Raw genomic sequence first — 20856 nt, 5'->3', positions numbered from 1 at the left:
TCAAAGCAAGTAAGTTCATAGCTGCCCTTGGTAACCAGTTCTGAGTTTTAAAACAGTAACAGGCAATTCTTCTTGATGTCTAACTAAAACATCTTGTGCTGGGACACCTGGATGGCTCAGTGGTTTGGCTCAGGCCTTCGGCCCAGGGCATGATCCTGGGATCCCAGGATCAAGTCCCATATCGGGCTCCCTGCATGGAGCCTGCTTCTCCCTCTGCCTATGTCTCTGCCTCTCTCTGTGTGTGTCTCTCATAAATAAATAAAATCTTAAAAAAAAATTTTTTTTTAAAGTAACACATCTTGTGCTGCAGTTTAAATCTGATCCCTCTGGTCTGTTCTCAGAGAACATGGAGAGCAGCTGGCCACCACCTTCTGCATAACAACACTTTAGGGGAATGGAGACTGTTATTAAGTCCCTTTTGGGCTCCAGATACAATTACCTGTCACGAGTAGACTGAGGAAACAGGATGCAAACACTGTAGTTCATTTTCATGGCAAGTGAGTTTCTGTGGGAATTTAGCAACCCCGAGGCCAGTGCAATTGCCTTTGTCAAGTAAAGAAGGGACAAGATATTGGGGTAGGCAGCTGTGAGGTGGCCGGTGATTTTTTCCCAAGGGCAGTGAACTATGATGTATCCCAGGAAAGAAACACTTCATCACTATTACAACCTAGAGAAGTTCATTCTAAAGCCTCAGTCTTAGAGGACAAGGGATGTTTGCTCCCCAGTCAGAATCAGTCATCGTCTTAGGGAGAAGCAGGTGGTAAAATGAGCAGTAAAGAGAGAAATCAATTAGGTTTTAACTTTATCTTAACTAACTTGATGTCACACTAATAGTTGTTAAAAAAAAAAAAAAAGACATCTATTTAAGGGTGCCCGGATGGCTCAGTTGGTTAAGAATCTGATTCCTGATTTCAACTTAGGTCATGATCTCAGAGTCGTGAGATCAGGTCCTGCATTGGGCTCCACACTGAATGCAGAATCTGCTTCTCTCCTTCCTCCTCTCCCTTTGCCTCTCCCCGTGTTCGTGCTCTCTCTTGTTCTAAAATAAATCAATCTTAAACAAAAAAAAGATATCTACTTATTATCTCCTAAGCCCTCAGAAAATAAGCCTCAAATGGTAGTAGTTTTAAACTACAAAGTACTGAATATTGTTGGGGTAATAATGCCCATTGCTGAAGTAATAACTTCCAATCCAAGAAATACTTTTCTATTTGCAAATATTAAGGAAGGGTAGCAGAATATGCCACTTCAAAATATGCTGCTTAGGTATGTTGATTACTTTGAACCAGTGGCTCTCCAAAAAACAGCAAATACAAGGAGAGGAGTCTTCGGAACAATCCTATCTGCCTAAAGACAGATCTTCCGAAAGGAACTCATTTGTCATAAATTCCCTCCCTGGGAGTCTGATCAGCCAAGGAAGACTGACTCTCATCACAGGAGAGGAGACTAGAAGTACCACACCCAGACAGAGTGTGTCACAAACTATTATTATATCTTTCATCTGTTCTCCTGAGGGCCCATTTATCTCCCCTAAAAAACATTTACTCTCCCCTTAGAGGCCTACATCCTACCCCCTTTCCCTATTAAGATGATATTTAAGCCTGAATTCTAAGCTACCTCAGAGAGTTACTCATTTTTCCCTGAGTATCTCCCTTTTATACATAAGGTACACATGTTAATAAGCTTCTGTTTGTTTTTCCCTTGTTAGTCTGTCTTTCATTACAGAGGTCTCAGTCAAGAATTCAGAAGGTAGAGGGAGAACTATTTTTCCTGCCCTATATTGACCATGAAACTTCTTTGTGTTTTGTTAACTTCTCTCTCAGTAGTCAACTATTTTATAGACATCAGATTTGAAGAGGTATTCAGAAGTTAACACATTAATCACTTCCCTGTCTACTAGTGTTCAGAGATGGATCTCTCCTGTCCTTCAAGAATTCTATGAAAGGAAACCAGACTCTTGTTAAAGTACATGCAGCATTTACATGGTATGTAAATATATCATTCTTTTGCTACCATCAAAAGGAAAATATCTATGAACATGCATCTTGATTTGTCAGAATCTCCATCTTTTTCTTTCTTGTTTTTCTCTTTATTTCCATATTGTGCTGTCAGAGCTCCTCAATTCCCATCTGAGGTTCTTTGAGATGAAAATGTCTTTGTTCTAATCTATCTTCCTTCTGCTATAGGTGAATGCAACAGTCCCATGTTTGAAATACATCTTGTCCTGACATTAGACTAACATGAGGACCTTCACATAAAGTAAATCCCGTTGTGCAGAGGGGGGAAGCAAGAGTCTCGGTTGTTTGGTCAAAATCCTATACCAGGGCACAAAGTACATTCAGGAATTTTTTACCTTTGGGCCACTGATGGGGATCCTGGGCTATGACATTCTTCCTAAAAGGTGTAACACCAAATTTGGCTAGATGGGGGAGGATGGATGAAATGAACTTTTAAGAAGACTTGCAGTCTGAATGTATTTTTAACTAATGCATTGTTAAGAGATTTCCCAGTAGGTCTGGATTCCTAGGGTTCAAAACTTCAGTGCATTCCTGGATATTGACTGCAAATCTCTATTCTTGATCAATAGTATAATCACTTCTCTCTCCTATCTAGCAGATCAGGTTTTGGGTAAGACAAATTGTCAGGCAATACAATTAGGATAAAAAATATTTCTTGAAGTTGAAAAGATAAATCAATATCAATATGACTAAATTGAGCAGGGACACTCCCTCCCAACCTCCTTAGTGCCAGTCCCTTTCCTAGTGGAAGGACTTTTAAGAATTTACTACATAGGGTTTAAGCTTGGAATTTTTCTTAACATATGCCATACACACTTTCCTATGTCATTAAATGTTACTCAGAAAGATCATTTTCACAGACATGATGTTCAATCTTACATATATGCTGAAAATCTTACATATATGCTGTAGTATATTTAACATTCCCCTACTTTAGCTACGTATATTGTTTCCATTGTTTAATCTTATAATGTTACAATGATTACCCTTTCATATTAAAAATAACAGGAACAATGTCAGGCATTTATTTAGGCTCAAAGGCAATCACAAAATTATAGTTTCTCTTTGTCTAGTTTCCCAGCAATTTCTAGGGTGGGAGGAGATCTAGAACGTTTTGGTTGCTCACAAATGCAATTATTTCCTAACAGCGTGGCCAGTATGTTGTTCAAGTATGGCAAACACTGGCACCCTATTCAGATCAGGGAGACATTCGTTCACTGTTCTATGCTCTGTGCTAGGCACATTATATTTGAAATACTATGCCTGTTCCAGATACCACCCTTCATAAGCAACATGGACCAACATTTAGAGGAGATCAATAAAATCTTGTATTATCAATGAGTAATGGCTGAGAGAAGGGAGAGGTTTAACCTTGAGGAAGAGATCAGCCTAAGGTTATGAGACCAGAGATTTCAAATACAGGAAAGAACATTCTGGAGAAGAAGAATTTAGATTTACCCCCATGCTTGAAAGCTATAGGAGGATTTCAGAGGATGTGGCCTAGAACAATTTAGAAAATAATAAAAGGAAAGCTAGTGACACCCTATGGACTTTGCCAGATTGCCTCTTCCCATCTGAGGACTGTGAGGTTGGAAGAGCAGGGTTAAGTTAGAGATGGCCTAGATATGAAACAGCTGGCTCCTCTTCTTGGCCAAGGTTCCATCCTTGCCTCTAGCCACCTTCTATACTTACCTCAGGCAAGTTCATCTGCCTCCAAGTCTTTAACACCCACTTATCCAAACATGATTTTCCCATCTACATCTCCAGCCCTTGCCTTTCTTCTGAGCTCCATTACTATCTGGAGAAGAGTCATCACAGTTTAACTGTGATGGAGGGGCACCTGGGTGGCTCAGTGGTTGAGCCTCTGCCTTTGGCTCAGGTTGTGTGTCTCTGGATTGAGTCCCACATGCCCTGCAGGGAGCCTGTTCTCCCTGTGCCTGTGTCTCTGCCTCTCTCTGTAAAATAAAATCTTTTTTTTTATTTATTCATGAGAGAGAGAGAGAGGCAGAGACACAGGCAGAGGGAGAAGCAGGCTCCATGCAGGGAGCCCGACATGGGACTCGATCCCGGGTATCCAGGATCACTCCCTGGGCTGAAGGCGGCGCTAAACCGCTGAGCCACCCAGGCTGCCCAAATAAATAAAATCTTAAAAAAAAAAAAAAAAAAAAAACGTGATGGATCAAAATCAAGATGTATCTCCCTGTCTTCATTAGTTAGGACTCTTGATTGCAGGTGTCGAAACTCAACAGTAACTACCTGAGGCAAAAGTGTAATTTATTGGCTCATGTTAACCAAACTGTAGGACGGGCAGGAATCAAACTAGCATCAGGGATGCCTGGAATCAGGGACTGAAAGGCCATCAGAACTCACTTTCCTTCTGTCTCTCATTCCGGCTTCTCTCCACATGTTAGTTTCCATTTTTCTCTACTGAAGACCAACTTCTCTCACAGATGAGACATAACCACTGGAATCTCTGTATTTACAACTTCACAGACTCATCATCAGAAAAGAAAAGTTCCTCCCCTTAGTGCCAATTCAAAATTCAGAATTATCAAGGAAGGTCTCTGGGTCACACGTTGACCATGTTGACCAAACACTCAGATAAGATGAAGAGAATAAGACAGTAGGACTGGACCAGCATGCATCTGGCATGCATCCACCAGAACAATCATTATAGCTAAGGAAATGGGGTCACATTAAAAAAGAAAAAGAAAAAAAAAGAAAAAAGAAAGGCAGCTCTCATTAGGTTCATGAATTCACATAGGGCAGAGGTATTCACAGGTATGTCTGCTGTTCCCAGGAAAGGGGCAGCATACAGTAGACAAAACATTAATGCCCACTGCATTCTCCAGCAATGGTCTGTCTCCCATATTCTTCATCCCTACCAATGACATCACTTCTCATCCAGTTTTGCAAACTGTGCCTCAGCTTCTTAAAAACTTTGGTCAATTCCTCAAAGATCCACATTCCTTAGCTTAGAATGCAAATCCCTTCCCAATCTGGCTCCAACTTACCTTTTCAGACTTATCTCTTTTAATTCTGTTCCACTCCCACACTCTGCTTTCCTCACAACCACCGTGCTGTCACATTTGCTTACTCTTCCTCAGACACACAGATCCAATCCAAGCTCTGCACATTTGTCCACACATTCCTCTTTGCCTGCATTTTTTGTCCTTTCTCATTTTTGTCACCTTCAAGATTAGGTATAATATCTAGAATATCTAGAATTTTTGTCCTTATTCTACCCTTCAGGCACATCTTGTATTTCCCATGACATATTAATTCATCTGTCTGACAAGCACTTATTACATGGAATTATCATTTATTTGTTTAGGTACTTGTCTCCTCACTAGGCCAAGAGCTCTTGGAAGGCAAGGACTATTCATTGTTCATCTTTTTTTTTTAATTTTTTTTAAAATTATTTATTTATGATAGTCACAGAGAGAGAAAGAGAAAGAGAGAGAGGCAGAGACACAGGCAGAGGGAGAAGCAGGCTCCATGCACCGGGAGCCCGACGTGGGATTCGATCCCGGGTCTCCAGGATCACGCCCTGGGCCAAAGGCAGGCGCCAAACCGCTGCGCCACCCAGGGATCCCTCATTGTTCATCTTTGAAGTCAGTCCTAGCAAAGGGCCTGGAATGTGAATGGCTATCATCTGACACATAGTGGATGGTCAATAAATGTAGAATAACTAAAGCAATAATTAACATTTTCTAACTTATAGAATTCATTTGGTAGTTTTAATAACTGAAACCACATATTACCGAAACTAAGGCTTTGTTTTTTTTTTGTTTTTTGTTTTTTTTAGGAAATGAGAGTTAATTAAGAGATAATGAGTGGGCTCATTTGTTTTCATTATTTCTACCCAAAATACTTCATTCACATTTGCCAAATGCTATTGCATTGTCCTCCATCCAGTCATATGCTGAATGTATGTCATGTTTTTGAAGGCTTTTCAGTGTTCTGTTAGCCCAAACTGTAAATAGATTTTCTCTTCCCTGGGTTCCAGAGTGCACACTGCACCACTGGCAAGAAAATGAATATTGTATCTGTGGAGCTGGCTATACACTAAGCAATTCACATACCTGTTGGTTAGTCATGGGTTCTCCCCCTAGGTGAATAGATTTCAATAGCAAAGATCCAAACAGTTGTGCAGTTTGTAACAAGTGAATTGTATTACTAAATAAGAGCCTTTATTTTTGAGTGATATGACTTTTGTCTAGGTCCTCAGAGTTTATTCAAGATTATTCTTACCCCATCCCTCTGCAATTTGCTTTCCCACACAGGAGGTGAAGGCATAAAATACAGCTAGAGGCCTCCCACAAACCCATCATATTCTCTGCTGTTGCCTCTTCCCCTCTGAGGGTTGTGAGGTTGGAAAAGCAGGGTAAAATCAGAGATGGCCCCAGACACCTCGGGGCATTCCTCAAAATCTAGATTATCTATGAGGCTGTTTCCTGCTTGTGGAAGTCATGTATCCTGTGTGACAGCAGGGGGAATACCTGAGAAGTAACAAGCTAGATCACATGGCTTCCTGTGGAATCATTCCTCTTATTAGAATAAACTGGACTCTCCAAGGTCATCTGGTAAGAGGGTCAACTTTCTTTAAAACACCTCTGGCTACACTAAAAGTACCCTCAATCTTTGCTATTTTAGTATATTTTGCTTATCATTTAGCTTTCCCTTTATTTTAGTATATTTTGCTTAATAATTAGTCTTCTGTCTACCCTCCATTTTATGGTCCAAGTCTGATTCTAAGCTGGAGAACTGTGAACATAAATTGCTTTGCAGAATTGCTCTTACTTTTATTGTTGGCAGCTTTGAGAGTAAAAGTTGTGTATTGCAGAAGGGACCTTCAGACCACTTCTTCATTTTACAGATGTGGGACTGAGGCCCAGGAGGAGGAAATGACTTGCCAAGTTGGTGGAAGAGCCAAGACTGGATTCAAGTTAATGCAATGATTTGTAAGACCAACAATTTATACATGTGTGGATATTCAAGGTATGCAGCTAGGTGCTGCTACAAGAAAAGAGGACAAATTACAACCTGGCTCCAAGCACTTGACAGTCAATGATGGCAGGTTATTTAACTGCAGTCTATGATAATCTAGATGAAGCCAAAGCATTAGATGCAATTGTTGCTATAGTTGACTATGAAAATACACAAAATATTCTCAGTAGGAGAGTCTCAGGCTAGAAGGGATACCCAAAATTCTACTGTCCTTACCCACAAATCTGCTTTATTCCCAACCCACTAGGGCTGTCTGGAAAGGACAAGACACAGATCTGTCTCAGAGGGATGGATGGACAACAAGGAATCTAAACCACAGATATATTCTGGGGCACCTGGGTGGCTCAGTTGCCTAAGGGTCTGACTCTTGATTTTGGCTCAGGTCATGATTTCAGGAACATTATATTGGACCCTGTGCTGATGCTCTGTGCTCAGCATGGAGTCTGCTTGAGATTTTCTTTCTCCCTCTCCCTCTGCCCCTCATCCTGTTCACTCTCTCTTATAAATAAATAAATAAATAAATAAATAAATAAATAAATAAATAAATAAATAAAAAAAATCTTACATAAATCACAGATATATTCTTATTTATATTGCTTGGACTTTCTGTGCCTTGGTTTCTCTTTCCAGCATTCCACATTTCTTATGCTTTCTGAGAAGTGAAGGATTATGTTGAGATCTATAACACTGCTGCACTACAGCATGACTTCTCCCAGACCTTCTGGCCCTCCCACCAGTGCCTTACAGATACCCTCCTCTTGGAACTACTCAATCAGTAATAAAACTGTATTTCATCACTGAGCAACTAGCATAAGTCAGTGCTAAGTGCTTTTCATACCCACACAGTCTCAGATAATTCTCACAACATCACTAAAAGAAAAGGAACCAACAGTTCAGAGGAGTCTGGCAACTTCTCCGAGGTTACATGGAGTGGCAGAGCTGAGTTTCTGACTAAAACCTGTATTTCATTATAACACATTGTTTTTCACACAGAGTGCTAAACACAGGACACATATATTTTCAAAATGTTCATCTTAAGATACACTTATTTTTTATTTTATTTTTAAAGATTTTATTTATGTGTGTGTGTGTGTGTGTGTGAGTGAGAGAGAGAGAGAGAGAGAGAGAGAGAGAGAGAGAGAGCCAGAGACATAGGCAGAGGGAGAAGCATATTCCCATGGAGAGCCCAATGTGGGACTCGATCCCAGGATCCTGGGATCACACCCTGAGCCAAAGACAGATGCTCAACCACTGAGCCACCCAGATGCCCACCTATTTTATTTTTTTTAAATGAAGGATATCAGTGCTAATATCAGCCAAATATGGCCACGTTGCAACAAAGTTATGCCAAAGGACCACTGGACTAGTAATCACAATGCCCATGACTGGGGTCTGTGCCAGCTCACATGACCTCAGGGAGTCAGACCATTCTGTCCTCCACGGTGGCAAATTATTATCTGATACCCTGCCCACTCCCAACCAGGTTCATAGGAATAGTCTGAAATCATACCTTTTAAAAAATTGTAGTGTACCAAGTTCAACTCCTCAGAGTTTGAGAGAAGTATTTCAGAAATGTGTGTTGGTATGTCATGGATTCCAATTTTAAGCCAAGCTAATGACGTCTCTTTTCTGACACACATTTTATAAAGAGCAAATAATATGCATATTGTTTTCTGAGGCATTAACTTCACAATTGTAAGAAACAGAGTATCTTGTCTGTGTCAAGGAGGATGGTGAAACCCAGGCTCTGTATCTTGCAAATGATATAGAGCATATCCAGGAGACAGTACCACAGGTAGATAAAGAGCTGTAGAGTAAGGCCAAAGAGAAGTTAGAGAATGGAGACTAGTTTATATTTTATTTTATTTTTATTTTATGGCTGAAGAGGTAAGTTTTGAAGAGTAACTGTCTCTCTGTTCACGGATTCAGAAAGTGTCCAATAATTATTTGCTGAGCTAAATAAAATTTCACATGAGAAAAGGAGAAGATAAGATGAAATGCTAGCATATGAATGAATGGTTATATAGGAAGAACTTTTGAACGGTCAAGACTCTAAAACATTAGAAGAGGTCATTATTGAGAAGGGGCCCCCCTTTCCTCAGAAATTACTACAAATGGGATAAATGCATACTCTGGCGGATCTGAGTGGGGGCTGTCCCACCTGGGGGCAGAGGGAGAAACCAGATTATTTCTGGAGTGTCCCTTTATCCCTCTCTCCAAAGGGCAGACAGGTACTCAGCTCCCAGATGGCGCTGCCAGTTTGAAGGGAGGTGCTGCCACCTAGTATTTGTTGCTCTTATCCTGAGTGGCACCCACCGGCCTAGGAACCCCCTAGGGGTTCCTAAAGTAACATAGTCTCTTGTCCTCCAGCCACGTGACATAGCAAAGCCCTTCAAGAAACGTGATCACATTAAACTATTTGTTGACTGAGAATATTCTTTTGAGAAATCTATGAGTAATTAGTACAGCACTGAAATGTGAGAATCCAGAGTCCACTTACACCTTTCATGTGGTGATTATGTAGGTGGCTACAGGTAACACTCAGAAAACTTGTTGTGTGTGCCTGTTCTATTAGAAAGACAGGGGTCAAGTGGTGGAAGATACTAGGAGGGGATTACAGATCAAGGTAAGATTTTCTAATGTTTGGCATCAAACTGATACTGCCTCATGGGAGTGGGTGCTTATTGTTACTATGTCCAGACACAGGCTGGAGTAGTTCTTTATGGGAAAGCTGAAGAAGGCATTCACACCATCAAAACCATCAAAATGACTGACTGAAGTGCAGTCTTTAGCTCTCCTCTCATGCTAGACGTGGAGCTCCTTGAAAGCAGGGCTTTTTATCATTGTGTCCTTTGTTTAGCATGATGCCTGATATGTAGTACATATAGATGTTCAGTGAGTGTTTCGTTGAGTAAATGGATATAATCACTTAGAATTTCCCAGAAGGAAGAAAACTAGCCCAAGTAAAATAGTTATTTACCAAGTTTAGAAGGACAAAAAGATTAGCCCCGGCCATTTAGAAACTGGCCTGGCATTCAGGCTAAGTCACATTATTCTCCTGTAGAATGTGAACTATCTCACAGAATTTGAACCTCAGACAAGGTTATTGGAGACTGTGATAAAATGAGACAAAGTGAAGCAACTTCATAATTTTGTCTAAGCACACACAAAAATAAGGTCACTGTAAACCTGCAGAATACCAAACATCCCATCTTTCAGCCAAAATGAGAGATTGCTAGTACTTTACAAATTACAGTGTATCCCCTGCCTAGCCTTCTCAGCCAGCCAGATAAGATATACTGAGATCCCCAATCAAAGATTCACCCTGCTGTCTGACAGCATCCAATCCAGGGCAAAACCCTGCTTCCTTAGATGCTATCCCAAATGACCTAACCAAAGCCCAAATCCTATGATAAGTTCTAACACTCCCTTACTGGGACACCCCACAGTTCCTCATGGCCTGTGTTCTCCCTCACTGCAACCCAACTTGTTTAACTACAGGACTGCTTCTGGTGGTCTTCTGTTGAAGGCCACTGACCAAAGAGATGCTAAGAAAAAAAAAAAAAAGTATGCCTCTACCTCCAAGTGTAATGGGAATCCTCTAAGAATCCCAGATCTGTGAGGGTTGAATTAGCTATAGAACACTTCCAAAAACAGGAAGGGTCTTCTAAATCACTACCCACTCACATTTACTGAAATTTACTCTATGCCAGGCACGATACACGCACTCTGCAGGAATGATTCCATCACATGAGGTAGGCATTATGATTATCCCCATTTATAGATGAGGAAATTGAATCACAGAGAGGTTCAGAAACCTCTTCAAGGTCAGCTAGCTGGTAAGTGGTGGAACCAGGAATCAACTTGGTCCTCTGACTCCAGAGCCCATGCTTCAGATAGATAGGACTTGGAAGGTACAAGGCAGGTAGGCAGGTATGTGTTCTGGTGGAAGCAACAAGGCATGAGCAAAGGCACGGGCAAGAATACACAAGTCTACCTACCTAGCAAGCATCTTGATTCTCCTAGTAAGTTGTATGAAGACCTACACCATCTCTGCTTCCCTCTCCAGGTACCCCTTAGCGCTGGTCCCAGTTCCCTTAAAGCTGACTCCCAGGGCCAGGTACAGGGTTGGGAACTACACTTCTGGTTCTTAAAGATGCTTGGATTCTTTAATTTTCAAATTAATTAAAAATGCTACAACCTGCCTCCCCCACACACACCTTGTTCCCCTCACTTCCCAAAAGCCTGACATGACACAGTTGGGTATGGCCAGGGGACTGACATCAATCCTTCACCTAATTAATACCCACTCACCTTTCAGGTCTTCATGGTCAAATGCCACTTTTTGGGGCGGCTTCTGTAATTCTCTAGGTTACAGGCTTTCACAGTGGCCTGAACTCCCCTTGTTACAGTTCAGTATGTCCTCCCCGTGAGACTTTGAGTTCCACGAGAGCAGAGGCCATGCTTGACTTGTTCACTGCCTGGCACATCGCAGGACCTCAGAATGGTAAACTTGAAAGGAAAGGGGGACGGAATGGCAGCAGAGGTTCAGCGAGAGGCAGGACAATTCCCTTCCCTTTCTATTCCAAACTCTAGCTTCATAATGCATCACGATCCCTGCTACTGTACTTTCTTGACCTCAACACAAAACCATCCTCAGTCAGGTCAGACGCTGTCTAGAGAAATCTAGCCATGCTCTGTCAGGTCTTTTATATCTAACAAGTTTTTGATAAACCTCACCTTCTGAAAAGTGAACCTTCCCCTCTGTTGATTTATCCAAGATCACACTAAGTCAAACATCAAAACTAGAAATAAAACTCACATCAGCAACTCTCAAGATGGTGCGTGATCTCCTTCTTAAAGGAATAAAGTGGAGGAACTGGGCTCAAACACTGAATTCACAAAGAATGTTAATCAAACGTGAACTTATAATGCCTGCAGCATCCACATGTTATCCAGGAGACATTAGAGCATAATGAGTCCTTCAGGAAAAGGGATTTCTTTTTTTTTTTTTAAGAAACAAGGAAGCCCAAGGAGTACAATCTGAATTTATAATTAATATTGCAAAAATGATTTGGATTAAATCCTGGATTATGATTCTCCCAAGCTGGCTTACCCCAGTGAAGTTAGCATAAACCAGAGTAAGAATCAGTTTCCTGTATGACCTCTTGGTAGAGGGTACAGGAAGGCTAAAAAGCTGCAGGAAAAACAAATGTTTTTGGCATTATCCTGTGTTCCAGACACATGAGAAGCCACTTAAAAACGAGTAAAACCCATGTTAAATTCTTAGCTGCATCACCACACAGTGAGAAAGTTCAATAAAAGCCAAGTTCTCAGCCTGCAGTGCTGAAGAATGAAAGCCAAGCAATTAGAACTGAGAAAATGGATTACATAATCTTACAGCAGGAGACTTAACTCAGTAATAGCAAGGAATTTACTGTCTCTGTGTTAAGAATAACCAAGACATCTTTTTACCTGTGATGGGTCAGGTGCAGTTCAGTAGAGAAAGGGGGCAGGGAAAAGAGAGAGCCAGCAGAAGCTCTTCACCACCTTCCAGCCTGTAGTCTCTGGAACATGAGAAGTGAACCACCTCTGCAAAACAGTAAAGCTTTAATGGATGAATTTAGAACATCTCTCCAAGGACATGTAGGGCTCACATTTCCTGTATATATCACTCACAAAACCCAGGCAGCCCCCAAATAACTGTGTACTTCATATTTTTTTGAAATGTCCATTTCTAGGGTGCCTGGATGGCTCAGATGGTTAAGTGTCTGCCTTCGGCTCAGGTCATGATCCCGGGGTCCTGGAATGGAGCCCCATATATTGGGGTCCCTGCTCAACAAGAAGTCTGCCTCTCCCTCTTCCCTCCCTTGCTCATGGTCTCGCACTCTCTCTCTTTAAAAAAAGAGAAAAAATAAATGTTCATTTCTTCCATCAGTGTTGCCCCTAGTGACATCAAAAAATTATTCAAAGGAAATGAGGCCAGGCAGTTTGTTTTCACCAAACCTCTTTCTGCATATAGTGCAAAGGGATAAAAATAAGTCAACTCCTTGCGCTAAAGTTTCTAATAAAAACTAATTTTTGACAAGGCTTTGTTTTTCTTTTCCTTGCTATTTTCTATTACCTTTTATTTTTCCATTTTTACAAGTACAGAATGTGTAATTTCATCTAGAAATAGACTCTCTCTTCGCATTAAACAAAATACAATGTTTATTTAAAAACAAACAGAACATCCTTCCCCAGGGAGAATGGAAGATGTGGAGTGCTGCAGTCAGATTGTTCCCACTGCTATTCCTGGTGACCTGACAGGGTGGCCTCAAATCCAGAATGGCCTAGGAACAGAACCTGTAAACATGTCACATTTCTACACCATCAGAGTTGCATTTTGTCACACTGAGCCTTACCAATTGGCCAACATTTACACAGACTGGGACACGATTTTGATGAACAGAAAGCCATGTCTTTCACCTGTAAAATTAAGACATCTTCGGATAGCACCCTCTTCTTTTGCCAACAGAAGCTTAAAATAAAGATCAAGTGAAATGCCTAACTTGCTTCAAAAACTTACTGCGGACATACCAGGGGTGGCTGGAGGCTGGATGAACTTCAGGAAGCACGCTCCTCAGGTACCTGTAGACACACCTCCCCTAGAACTGCTCCTCTGAGCCCGGGAAGGGGTGCACACCGAGAGTAAAAGACACTGTCTGTAGGTGTTTGGCCTTGAACTGTTTTGGAATTTTCAATAACAGGATAAATGATTTTCCTACAGATTATCTGGTTAGCTGTTGTTCACGATGACTTAAACTAAAACCAAGAGACTTCCCTCACATCTGTTAAGTGAGTTATATTAAGAATTAGAGGGATCCCTGGGTGGCGCAGCGGTTTAGCGCCTGCCTTTGGCCCAGGGCGCGATCCTGGAGACCCGGGATCGAATCCCACGTTGGGCTCCCGGTGCATGGAGCCTGCTTCTCCCTCTGCCTGTGTCTCTGCCTCTCTCTCTCTCTCTGTATGACTATCATAAATAAATAAAAAATTAAAAAAAAAAAAAAGAATTAGAGGCAACAGGCTTCTCAAGGGCTCATTAAGTCTGAGCTGCAAATGTAGGCTTGAGTAATGCAAGGGGGAGATGAGACGCAGAAGTCACAGAAACAAATACATGGCATACACAGACAACCAAGCCCTGCTATGGAAAGCTTTAATCACCACATGTAAAAACAATATAGTCACATATCAAAAATGGCTCCAAATGCTTTATCATCACCAAAACAGTCTAGAAATGAAAGTTGCACTAATATAAAAACCTTACTGTTCATAACCCCAAGATTTATGAGACTCTTTCTTATAAACACGTTTTTTGTTTGTTTTTTTTTTACCCTGAGGCTGACATCAAAGTGAAAAAGAAAAGTCACTATTGGCTGGCATTTGTTCAGTGTAGAGTTTTAAAATCATTTATTCGTTGATCTGGAACAGGTTCTCTTTATTCTCCCCATGAGGATAGAGGGAAAGGGGGCAGATGGTTGTGTCCAGTCTATTATATACTAATTAGGATTTCTCAAATCTATTGATCAAAATGAAGAATTTTAATATCAATTAATGCTACGCTATCACATTGAAAAATTTATCAGAATTAGTTCTTTCTTATAAAAGGAGAGTTGGCAGGCAGCACATTGTCAGGCAAGAATAACAGAATTCTTTCTTATAATATGTCTCTTGCAATGCCCTCTATTTACTACATCTGAGCCAACTAAGTTCAGAGTTCATACAGACTGCCCTGCAAACCTCAACTCTGGTTCTTAGTCACACCTTGAGATAAGATCTGCACAACTACAAGAATAACTCCCAAATGCTACAACAGTGACTCCATTTGAGTGATGGGAAAGGTGATTGTGTTAAGTTGAAAAAAAGGAAGCCATGTTGAAATGGAGATTACTATAACATTGTGTGTGTGTGTAAATAACAAATAAGTAACAAATAAAGATTTTCAAAACCTGAATTCCTAGCATCTCTAAGATTGTTCTTTTGTGAAATGTGCCTAGAGTAACAGTTAGCTACCCCTCACAAGGCAGCCTGGTGACTTTTCTCCCCATTATTTCCATGATAATCTCTGCCTGTTTCTAAAATGGGCTCTTCCTAAATATTCACAGCATTTCATGTAAATTGGCTGTTGGCACATACATCTGAGTCAGGAAATCTTTGTTGCTGCTTGGTTTCAAAATATTGTGCATAACAGTTTCCTGCATACTATTTACTTTCAACTGTACAGTTACATATATTCTGGGCTACAATAAAAATCTGGGGATATATGGCAGTTGAAGAATTACTATGTCTCATCTTGCTCCATACTCTACATTTTTATTATTTCTAGATGCCTTCCTAACAGAAATGATGGAAATGGACAACACAGGCATGGACACTTATTGGCTTTTTCCTGAGAAGTTAAATTACATTCACAACCTCTCAGCCAAAACTGAATAAGGATAATGGAGAGAGAATTCAGTATTAGATTGAGCTAGGAAAAGGTTTCCTGGCAAGGCTTGATACAAGTGTTCTTTTTTTTCAGGGATAATCATGAAAAATCAAGTTGGGAAAACTCAACAATCATATGGCTGATTCTTCCATGTGACACCTGAACTCTTGTATGACATTTCTGCCAAATTGTTGTCTAGCCTCTGCCAGAATACTGCTAGGAGCAGGAAGCTGTTCCAACATTACTTATTCTTCTTTAGAATAGAATAAGAGCACAACATGTGGAACAGGTAAACAAACTTCCATTACACATGATTATGAACTAGATCTAACTTTCAAGAGTTAGCAGCTTGTCAATTAACTACTCGAAACACTAAACCAGATTTGTTCCAAGCACCACATATGTTCTGCAATGATTTGAAATGGGGAGATACAACTTTTAAGAATGTGAATATTATGAATCTTGTTGAATAGCTGTGTGTAGTGGTGAGCAGATAAGAAATCTTACAAATGATTATTATAGGGACCCCAAAGCAAAGGGAAAATACATGTTTTGGGAAAGAAATAAATGTTTCACTTCGAAGAGGCAAAAAGCACTGTGTACAAGAATTCAAGAGCCCAGGGAGGGGGTGGTGAACTGTGGCTAATTACAGTCTGTAGCACTTGCCAATTCTGATGTAAGGGATAAGAGAATGACATGTGCCGTCTGAGACTGAAGCCTGCTCTCCCAGGGCAATCAGAAGCGGGACACTCTACCTTGATTTTCTCCTTTTGGCTGGTCTAGCAGCTCTGTAAATAATGTTTTTACTTCTGATTTCTCCCATAATACTCAGCCTGCTTCGAGGTTTTCAAATCCCCGCTTCGGAAGACCAACAAGATGACATACTGATTGGTGAACAATAATGTCAGGATTCAATTTACAAAGGATCAATTCCTCTGAAGGGACACAGTTATGTCTGTTTGTTTTTTTTATTTTTTGGACATATATATATATATATGAATAAATATAACACACACATAAACTTTACAGACTCTGAATGATCATGTTAATTGAGACTCCGCTGATTCAGTTTTGAGCGCTTTCTCGAGAACCCTGTGGTAAAACGGCAATGGCATCAATCTTTAACAAACAAGACTACGAGCAACGGACAAAAACAAAACAACAAAAAACCAACCTTAAAGTCAGTATGTCTTTTTATATGGAGACCACTTTTTTTCATATCTGTTTCAAAAGTATCAGATAGTGAACATTTTAGTGGCTAGATGACAGGAGAACAAATCTTCCTGCAAAAAAAGCACAGAACTTGCTTGACCACTGAGATTTGGAAGTGAAATCAATAAAAGTCTATTAAGTACTCAGGATAGATCTGGTTGGCATCAAACACCACAAAGATCTTTGGGTCCCAGGTATCATCCACACAGCTGTCATATAAATTCACATAGCTCCCGTCTTTGGAAGGAGGTCGCATGTATTTGGAGTCTCCATTTATGTAATCTCCAATTAGCACTCGAGCGAGAAACATAGATTTATACGTTCTAAACAGATGCCGCTGTTGCAAGCTTATGCCATGAATTTGGAATGTGTTTCCATGTTTTATGTCGTCTTTGCAGAAGCGACTGGAGTAAGCAGCATCTCTAGCAAAATAGGTTCCTTAAACAAGAAGGACCAGAGGAAAAAAAAAAAAAAAAAAGCCAAGATTACTCTGAAGAACATATGAGACACAAGCAAAAACACTAATTGCTAGGGGAATGGACACATGGAATCATCTAAGGAAAACAGATGTGGAATTTCCTCCTCTGTAGATCTCTGAGAGAGAATAGAAATCATGGATAAATTTGGTATACAGACCATTCCCCACCACCAACACCCTCCCCTACTCCCACTAAAATGAAGTGACCAGACTTCTGTTTCTGAAAGAGAGCTTACAAAGAAATCCAGTATGTAAGACAGAGACCAACTGTTCCTGTAACTAAATGGGCAGTGAGACCTGGGTTTTAGCTGTCTGGGCCTCCCTCCTATTTCGACTTGCCTCCAGTGCTTTCCCCGGCCTGCAGTGCTTGTCCAGGGCCAGCAGCCTCTGCTGAGCACAGTGAGAATGTCTGGTCCCCAGAGCTTACTTCAAAACCCAAGAAACCACATTTCTATGTCACAGGGTAACAAGTAAAGAAAATTTCTGGAGCTCACAGAGCCCCAAAACCATGAAAAGACTTCAGAAGAGTGCAATGCTATTCATATCTGAGCACTCCAGAAGAACAACTTCACCCAGGTTCATCACCTAAATATGAAAACTCAATAAAGCATCAACTCTTCCGAAATGGTAGGCCTAAGAGACTGACATCATAAAGGAAATATTTACTCTACAAAATCTGGAAAATGAATTGCAAAGTTTCAGATTATACCATGCTGACAGGATTTGTGGCAACACTTTTCTGGTCCTCTTATAGTTAAATCAGTGGAATGGCCTTTTCAGTAATTATTTTAAGAATTAATTCACTTTTTAAAAATGTTGCATGTCTTGATCCTAAGTAGTAGCCAGCTCTCTTGCTGGAGGTAAGGTACAAAGACCAGAAAAATAAATGTCCATCCCTCCCTTTTCTCCTCATCTCTTGCCATAATTTCCTTGAGTAATGGGCATAAATTGGAGAGCTTGGACTTCTACAACACTAGAGCAAAGGTGAGGAATTCTCCCATAATTCCTTATTGCTCATTAATATTTTTACTTACCATTTTCTAAAACTCAAAACAAAAATTACTAGTACCTAGACCTGTCCACAATGTAATCAATTTATTTTATAGATTTCTATATATTTGACATAAAACAGTTTATTATAGAGGCTTATCCATGAGGATTTATACATGGAAATTAAATGGAATGCAAAAATCAGCTAATCTGGACATGATGCCCCATCTGAACGGCTGGGACTTGGGGAGTTTTTTAATCTGATAGAGATGTCAAAATCCTACTTCTACCTTGAACATGCAGGAAGTGGCTTTTCTGTGGCTCAGAAATTCTGAGGGCGTTCAAGGAACCTAGTACAGTAACTTTAAATTTAATGACTATCATCGAACTCCTGAATTATAAAACAATCAATTACCTCTACAGAGAGGAGATTCTCTCCTAGGACTCAAACTAGATCTAGAATTTTGATAATTACCTTTCCCAAAGAGAGCACCATGTATACCATTTATTCTCCAGTCGAAGTTATGAATGCAAATTGCTTCCACAAATTCACTGCTGGTACCATGAAAGAGCATTTGTTCATTAATCTGAGGCACGCCTCTTTTCTTCTTGAGCTGAGCCTTTTTCCTAAAAACACAATACACATAGGCACAAAACACACAGAGAAATAGACTATAAGTAGCACTTATTAGTTTTCAGAAGAGCCAAGTTTAATAGAAAGGGTGAAATAAAATACTTCTTTAACATAAATAATTAAGTGGACAAAGCAGCTCTGGAAAAGAAATAGTCTTGAATGCTCTTGGACACATAATAATCTTATGAAAAATTATTTTTTATGAAAAATTATTAGTTAAAACTGAGACTTAAGGCTGAAAATGATACCAAAACTATAGATAGCCCAGATGACGCTCCATTTTAGGAAAGGTAACAGATTGCCTAATCCTGCCAAATTCTACAGATGCCTAAAAATGACACTATAAACAAATAATATAACATAAAGTTCATAGAACCTTTAAATAGTGAACTCCTTGAGCAGGGACCATGCCTTATCCTTTTATCTCCAGAGACTAGAAAATGTTGGTTGGATTGAACTGAATTTATATCTTAGGGCTGGGAGGAACATTAAGCCATCTACTTCAACCCACTTCCCAATGGACAAATCTTTTCTAATACATAAAAAGATACCCAATGCAGGATTGATTGTAACAGTGAAAAACAAACTGAAAACATTATTCCATAGAAAAATAGATGAATAATTTTATATTTATATTAAAATTAATGAACTAGATCTACATGTACTAACATAAATAACTCTTGCAAAATAATGTTGAATGTAAAAGAATGTTGCAAAAAGAGATGTATGAGGGCACCTGAGTGGCTTAGTTGGTTAGGCAGATCTGCTTTCGGCTCAGGTCATGATGGTGGGGTCCTGGGATCAAGCCCCCTAACAGGCTTCCTGCTCAGGGAAGATTTGCTTCCCTCTGCCCCTCTACCTGCTTGTACTTGCTCCCTCTCTTTGTCAAATAAATACAATCTTAAAAACAAAAAACAAAAAACTGCTCAATTAGCTGTATTATACACCTGAAACTAATATAATATTGTGTATCAACTGACCTTTAATAATTAAAATAAAATTTAAAACTAAATTAAAAAATTAAAAGCCCATATACAAAGATGAAGAAAATGTAACAAATATTAAAATATTAGAAATCTGATTGGCTGGTACAAAGGTCTCTGCAGACTAACTGTTGCATTTCCATTTTTTAAATATTTCATAGAAGTGCCTGGGTGGCTCAGTTGGTTAAGCATCTGCAGCTGCCTTCGACTCAGGTCATGATCCAGGGGTCCTGGGATCAAGCCCCACATCTGGCTCCCTGTTCAGCGGGGAGACTGCTTCTCCCTCTCCCTCTCCCTCTGCCACTCCCCCTGCTTGTGCTCTCTTGCTCTCTGTCAAATAAATAAAATCTTTAAATAAATAAATAATTATTTCATAAAAAAAGAGATTTTAAAAATTTAGAAATACTATGGAAATACTATGGTTCCCAAGAATCCCCCCTCCAATTATATCTCTAATAAATAAATAAATAAAATAAAATCTTTAAATAAATAATTATTTCATAAAAAAAGATTTTAAAAATTTAGAAATACTATGGAAATACTATGGTTCCCAAGAATCCCCCCTCCAATTATATCTCTGATAAAGAGTTACTTAACACCTGCTTCAATTCATTCCAGTACTGCATGGTCACTGCTTTGTAAGAGCACAACTATCTGTCATCAATGGGATTGTTAGAAAGTACATCCACCCTAACACTGAACCAAAATCTGCTGTCTTGTTAACTTCTGCAGATTGGTCTTAGTTATTCTCTTCCAAACACAGAACAATTCAAGTCACTCTGATACAAATCAATTCTGCAATTATCCAAAAATAACTAAGAACACTGACCTAGGCTTTCTTCTCCAGGTTAAATACATATTCCCTCACCCATTCTCATATAGCGTAGCTTCCAGGCCTTTTTCTATCCTGGACAGCCTTTAGACAGTATTAGACAAGAATCTGCTGGATATCTTCTAATTTATAAATGTCAGTAAGAAACAGAAACAGAGTCGAGATAGTATTAGCCAGCATTGGCTCTAGGGGTGCATCACTGTATTCATTTTGTAGCAGTGGCATAAATTTG

General features: G+C 39.9%; 1 protein-coding gene and 1 long non-coding RNA gene across 4 annotated transcripts in view; both read right to left on the bottom strand.

The window, feature by feature from the left end:
* LOC125753886 (uncharacterized) overlaps positions 1-12497 on the bottom strand; it is a 59874-nt gene extending 47377 nt beyond the window's left edge. Inside the window, exon 1 of the long non-coding RNA XR_007406621.1 lies at positions 11343-12497. This is a non-coding gene — a long non-coding RNA (uncharacterized LOC125753886). The remainder of the gene's footprint in view (positions 1-11342) is intronic.
* Positions 12498-14314: 1817 nt separating this feature from the next.
* PARP11 (poly(ADP-ribose) polymerase family member 11) overlaps positions 14315-20856 on the bottom strand; it is a 46642-nt gene continuing 40100 nt past the window's right edge. For all 3 annotated transcript variants that reach the window (XM_025461869.3, XM_025461870.3, XM_025461867.3), the window contains 2 exons: positions 18651-18802; positions 14315-17145 (listed from right to left, as the gene is read on the bottom strand). In XM_025461869.3, coding sequence (XP_025317654.1) covers positions 16829-17145; positions 18651-18802 — 469 coding nt within the window. In that variant the 3' untranslated portion in view covers positions 14315-16828. The remainder of the gene's footprint in view (positions 17146-18650; positions 18803-20856) is intronic.

The sequence above is a fragment of the Canis lupus genome, chromosome 27 (genome assembly GCF_003254725.2).
Source record: "Canis lupus dingo isolate Sandy chromosome 27, ASM325472v2, whole genome shotgun sequence".
Lineage (NCBI taxonomy): Eukaryota > Metazoa > Chordata > Mammalia > Carnivora > Canidae > Canis > Canis lupus.
This window is presented reverse-complemented; position numbering and strand designations above follow the sequence as displayed.